At 50.9% G+C, this 6161-nt stretch overlaps 1 protein-coding gene across 1 annotated transcript in view; it reads left to right on the top strand.

The window, feature by feature from the left end:
* The first annotated feature begins 4553 nt into the window (after nt 1–4553).
* The window catches only part of TIMM44 (translocase of inner mitochondrial membrane 44), a 42107-nt gene continuing 40499 nt past the window's right edge, over nt 4554–6161 (top strand). The window contains exon 1 of the mRNA XM_067557010.1: nt 4554–4618. Within this exon, the coding sequence (XP_067413111.1) occupies nt 4595–4618 (24 nt within the window). The 5' untranslated portion in view covers nt 4554–4594. The remainder of the gene's footprint in view (nt 4619–6161) is intronic.

The following is a 6161-nucleotide window of genomic DNA, read 5'->3' as shown; positions in this document are numbered from 1 at the left end:
ATGCTATCATCCCAACCATATCCAGAGTAAAAAGGAAACCATTCTTGATTTTCATCTAAGATACTAAGTAATGAAGTATGACTGTGGCACAGCTAAAGCTAGGATGAGGGTCTTCCAATGAAACAATTTAGCAATCTAAATTTAGCATCTTTTCATGAAGATGAAAATTTGTCTGAGATGGGGTGGGGAGAAATAGTGAGACTGATTCCCACTTGAACAACTATCTGGTACTTTGGCCTAGATCCACAAAGGGATTTAGGTGCCAAGTCCCAGTTTTAGGCACATTGTGATCCACAAAACCCCTGTTCAGCAGTTGCCTAACCCTGCAGGTACCTAAATCTGGGCCTATTGATTGATCACAGGATGACTAAGCCACCAATGTGATGTGGCCATGAAAAAAGCTAATGCGGTCCTAGGATGCATCAGGTGAGGTATTTCCAGTAGAGATAGGGAGGTGTCAGTACAGTTATACAGTAGCACCTCAGAGTTACGAATAACAGTTACGAACTGACTAGTCAACTACACACCTCATTTGGAACCAGAAGTAGACAATCAGGCAGCTGCAGAGGAAAAAAAGCAAATACAATCTGTGCTAAACTACTAAAAAAAGCAGCATTTTTCTTCTGCATAGTAAGGTTTTGAAGCTGTATTAAGTTAATGTTCAGTTGTGAACTTTTGAAAACCATAAAGTTTTGTTCAGAGTTACAAACAACCTCCATTCCCGAGGTGCTCATAACTCTGAGGTTCTACTGTACAAAGGTGCCAGTGAGACCTCCTCTGGAATAGGGTGTGCAATTCTGATCTTCCATGTTTAAGAAAGATGAATTCAAACTGGAACAGGTGCAGAGAAGGGCTACAAGGATGATTGGAGGAATGGAAAAACCTGCCTTATGAGAGGAGACTGAGAGCTTGGCTTATTTAGCCTACCCAAAAGAAGGCTGAGGGGAGATACAATTGCTCTCTCTAAATACATCAGAGGGATAAATACCAGGGAGGGCACTATGGTTAGGGCACTCTCCTGAAAGGTAGGATTTGAATAGGGCTCTCCCTTCTCCTTGTCAGGCAGAGGGGGAAACTGAACCTGGGTCCCTACAGCCTGGATGAATGATTTAGCCACTGGGATAAAAGTTGAGGCAGTACCACCACCACTGGTGTAAACTCCTTAGACGTCTAAGCCACCTGACCCCAAGCAAGGTTTTCAGCTATGGATTACAAGCAGAGAAGTTCCGCCTGTAGTGCAGACTTGGCACCTGTTAGAGGTGTGAGGCCTCTCAAGCATCTCATACTGAACCTTAAGTGGCTCCCCACCTAGCATGCAGGCTTTTTTAGGGATCCCTTTAAGTGCCTCTCACCCCATTCATTGTACAGGGAACCTAGCTGCCTAATTCAGGCTTTGAGGATCCCATTGTTCCAGTGATTCTACCCCCTTCTCCCCCCAGCATCTAATAGTAAGGCATTGCAGTGCTCCAGTCCCTTTCTGGATCCAGGTCTTTCCTGAGCATTGAGCTGAAAAAGTCAAAGCTATATAGAGAACACTGGGTGCTTTTTATACTTGGAAATACAGCTAGGTGTATAAAACAAAACACTTGCAACTGCTTACAAAATTACCAACATTAAAAAAAAATACACAGTGGCCTTGGATCCTAGTTGCTGTCTTCCTAAATAGCCTAAGTTTTCATGGCCACAGGGAAGAGATGGGCTTAACTAGGTAACTTAGTGTGGCAAGTGCAACACGTACCTATTCTCTCTCTTGAGCATGATTAACTGCTGCTTCATCTGGAGTTGGATCAAGTTCCTTAGGCACCTTATTTTGGAAGAGTTGAAGGCAGAAAGCACACTAACTCCACCCCATCTTTTGCAAAGGTGATATAGTACATCTTCCTAAGGCTGCTAGTTGCTATGGTGAGGATTGAGTGGCCACCTACCAGGCACACTAAGGAGCTGTTAGGGCTTTTTAAAAAAAGATTTGCCTTCTGCAATGCTAAAAGCTCCCTTTACAATCAGCTTAAACTACAGAAAAGAACCTGCACCTTTGTGGACTCTCTCCCTCCCCAGGCACAATACTATTTTAAATGCTTGTTTGGCTATCTCCACACTGACTCTTCTGATGCTGGCAACAAGGAAGAATTGTATCAAACTAGCACAGTGCCCCAACACTTCAGAGAGGAGATCAAAAAGAAGGATGCTAGACAAAAGTGAGGAAATAAGCAAGTACTACCATGCTGCTAAAGGATTTTTAAATTGCTATGACTACTCATCGAAAAGTAAAAAGATGAGGAAAAACAGCAAGGTACAAGAGGTTTTTCAAGCTAAACACTTTCCATTAAGGAAAAGGAAGTCCAACTCTAGCAAAGTTAATAGGAAGGATTGTAAACTATGGTAAGCAGAATATAAAAATTTAGAAGCTCCAAGAAGGAATCTGAAGAGCAATTAGACAAAACCCCACAAAAATAATTCCGGGCAAAATATATCAGAATAAGCAGCAGGCAACATACTTTGGGTTTGCTGTACTTGTTACACAGGGTTTTCAGAACCCAGAGCAGTGGTAACTTTCTCTCCAGTGCTGGGAATCAAAAGGCACACAGCTCCTCCATCTAATAAATGATTGATACTTACATGAATGCTTTTCCTTTAAACTACTTTTTTAATTAAGTTTCAAGCACACACGTTATAGGTTGAGAGTACCCCAAACCCAGTTACCCAACGTCTGAGATGGTTTCTAGTGATCACTAGCTGGGCTTCCAGGGACCTTCCTTCTGTCCAGCTGATGGGGAGTTTTAGGTGTCAGCTCATTGCCTGAAGAAAAGTTCCCTGGATTGCTCAGAGGTGCCTACTTTTATTTTTTTGTAGCTAACTCGTACAAAACAACTCATAGTAATCCCGACTGGGTCATCAATTCTAACTTCAAAAAATTTGCTCATCTCTTATCAGCAAAACATTTCTAATATTTCTAGTCATAATAAAACATGTCAGAGACACTTAAAAGTTAACCAAGGTTGCTCTCCACTTCTATTCTCATTGTGTTAACCCTTTTGTCCTATCTTCCCATTCTGATTAGCAAAACTGCAATCATGCAGCTAGTTGATCTGGTTTATGAGAGCACTGACAATTATTCCTAGGTATGTGGTATTTGGTTTTCAGCTAATATTGGCTGGATGCAAAAAATGGCTGCAGTTTAGTTTGATCAAGTTCTGGGGTAGCAGACTGCTGGGGCATAAAGGGAGAAATTAAGATAGAGAAGGACATAGCAAGGAGTCAGTTCTTTGCATCAGTCTTTCCACACAGGATGACAGGAAAAATACCTAGCTTAGATCACCTTTAGGTTGTTAAGACCAGAGAAGTGGGGAGGAACTTCAGAGGAGTAGCATGAATGTCTAGCATGATGGCAATGAAATTCATTGCTGATAAATGCATAGTAATGCACATTGGAAATAACACTGGGAACTACTGAGATATATTACTGGGTTCAAAATTTAAGTCCTGAAGAAAAAGACTTGGCTATCATTGTTCAAAGTGAAACAGCCTCAATCAGTAAACTACAATAGACTGCATGTGGAATGCAATGGAAAAATATGACACTGATAAAGTTACATACATCAAACACGACCCGACAAAGGCAAAGGGTGGGATGGAGAGATGAGGAAGGAAATGATTAGCAGTCTGGAAAGACTTTCGTGAGCGGAGGAAATGAAAAAGGTGGGAGCGTGCAGTGAGGAGACGCATGGCAGAACAGCCGTAACAGAGAGAGGAGACACACGGGCTGAGCTGGGAGGGGGCACACGGCTGACACGGCTGAGTTGGGGCTGGCTAGGTGAGGCGCGGGGACGAGCCAGGCTGGAGACTTCTCAGGGCTGGTCACTAACTGTGTCTGCCGCGTTCTCTGGGCGCTAGGCTCCGGGTGCGTCTTCACGGACGGTGGCCAATGCGCGGCCGTCAGAGGGATGGATCCGGCTGGACTGAGCGGTGGGTGAAGGCGAGGTGTTAAAACCGCCCCTCACGTGGCGCTGCGGGGAAGGCGCCCCCGCGGGGAAGAGGAGTTGCGAAGTCACTCTGCATCGCCTGTGTAACTCCCCACGGCCGCCCCGAATTCGGAGTGAGCGGAGCCCAGGCCTGCGTTGAGCCTGCGGACAGCGGTAACGCGGCTGACGTCCAGGGCAGCTCCGCTCCGGGGCCCCGCCTCCCAAAGTGAACGGCCACAGCCGGCGTGACGGGACCGTCACCGGCCCGCCTCACTTCCCCGCTGTCACTGGCAGAGCCCGCCCCGGCAGGCGGGGGCCGCAAACCCGGCTGCGCAGCCTGAGCTACCCCCGGCCCGGCCCCGGCTGAGGCGCTGCCACCGGCTGCCGCGCGGCCCGGAACTCGCTGCCGCCAGCTTCCCGCCGAACAGCCGCCGCCGCACTGCGGGCGCTGCCGGCCTGGGCCGCCTCGTCCTGCGCTCGCCTCCCGCCGGAGCGGTGCCGCTCCCTGGGCGGGGGGCGGGGCGCCTTGCGGGCTGAGGGAGGGGCGGCCTCGCCGCGCGAACGAGTGACGCCATCACGTGGCACGCGGGCAGGGCGGGCGGCTGAGGTCACGCGCATCACGCTTCGCTCCCAAGATGGCGGCGGCTTGGGGTTGCCGGGTGAGTGAGGGGAGCGGGCCGGGCCGGCGCTGCGGGACTGGGGGTCTCCTTGCAGGGCTGCCCGGCTCTTGCCCGCCTCCCGGCGGTGGGTGGGGGCCGCGGGCTGCTCTCCTGGCTGGGGCCGGGCCCCGCGGGGGCGGCGGGGGCTGGGGGCGGGCTGTAAGGCCGCACTTGTCAGCAGCGGCCCGGGCAGGTTCCGCCCCCACGGTCAGGCTCGGGGACTGTCTGCGGTGGCGGGAGCCGCGCCGGCCCGTGGAGCGCGGAGAGGGGCCGGCGGGCGGCGGCGGCGATGGAGGCGGGACTCGCGCTGGCCCGTTGGTGACAGTCCGGGTCCCAGGGGGTGCCGGGGGTCGAGCTCCGCCAATGCGAAGGTCAGGTCAGGGGGTCCCACCTCTTCGGCTCCAGGGCCACCAATCTCCTTTTTACAGCCCCGAAGGGCCCGTCTATCCGCTCGCAGACACGGTGCTGACCATTGCATGCTCCCCATCGCTAGGTATTGAAAGCGAGCCTTTTGGTGCTGCTGTGCTCCTTTGTACAGCCACTGTTTTACACCGACAGATGACTCAGGATGTCCCAGACAACGCGCTAGTGTAGGTGAGTGACGGTCACTCTGCACGTGGCCCGGCAGCTAAGTCAGGGCAGGTGACACACCGGAAGGCCCTGGTTTTTCAAGTTCTGCTCCTCCTCAAGCATGGTGGACCCTGGCTGCTCCACCAGCAGTCGTGCCCCCTCCCCGCAATGCAGCCGGAGGGAAGGAGCTCAGTGAGGAGGTTGCCTCCTTGTGGATCTCCTGTCCATGCCACTGGCTGCAGTAGGGAAAGGGCAGGTATCCTTTAGTCCTGTGCACTCCATGTGGGTCCCTAGGCAGTGGTTCCCTTCTGCAGCCAGGGGGACGGGAGATTAGTGCTCCCCTCTCTCTGACTCCAGCAGGGACCCCACCACTTGTGGACCGAGGTGCAGCGCTTTGCCGTGCTCCCTGCTATAGCCAGGGGGAGGGGAGCAACAATCTCCTGCCCCCTTGGCTACAGCAAGCAGCCTGCACTGGTCTTGTAGCCCCACGGCAATGTGCTCCGCCTGGGACCTTAGGCAGCAGCTCCCTACTGCAACCAGTAGGAGTGGAGCAACCGGCCACTTTGAAAGACTCCGTGGGCCACAGGTTGGGAACCACTGGATCTGAGCATGTTGCAGGTGGTGGCTCAGCATTGTGGTCTGCATGGCACTGATTCACCTTCGTCCACGTTTTTGGCTATCACCCAAAAATATAATGTGCTGCCTCAGTTTACCTTTAATTTCTCTAAAAGAATTGCTGCATACACAATGTGTCCCCTCGTGGAAGAAATTAATATAACTTTTCGAGGTGTTAGACTGCTTTTTTTCATGACCTTTGTTAAAAATATTACATTTCAAATGTGAGGCTTTTTCTGTGCTTGGGTAGTGAATGAATGGAACAAACATCAAGTTTCTGGTATCAAAGGGCTCTAGACAGTTTGAAATTGCAGCCAAGAGAGTGGTGACCTTTTGGTGACTGCAGACATAAAGATCT

The sequence above is a fragment of the Emydura macquarii genome, unplaced genomic scaffold (genome assembly GCF_026122565.2).
Source record: "Emydura macquarii macquarii isolate MOO-44397 ecotype Brisbane River unplaced genomic scaffold, CSIRO-AGI_Emac_v2 contig_306, whole genome shotgun sequence".
Classification (NCBI taxonomy): Eukaryota; Metazoa; Chordata; order Testudines; family Chelidae; genus Emydura; species Emydura macquarii.
Note: the sequence above shows the minus strand (reverse complement) of the source record. Positions and strands in the feature narration are given on the sequence as shown.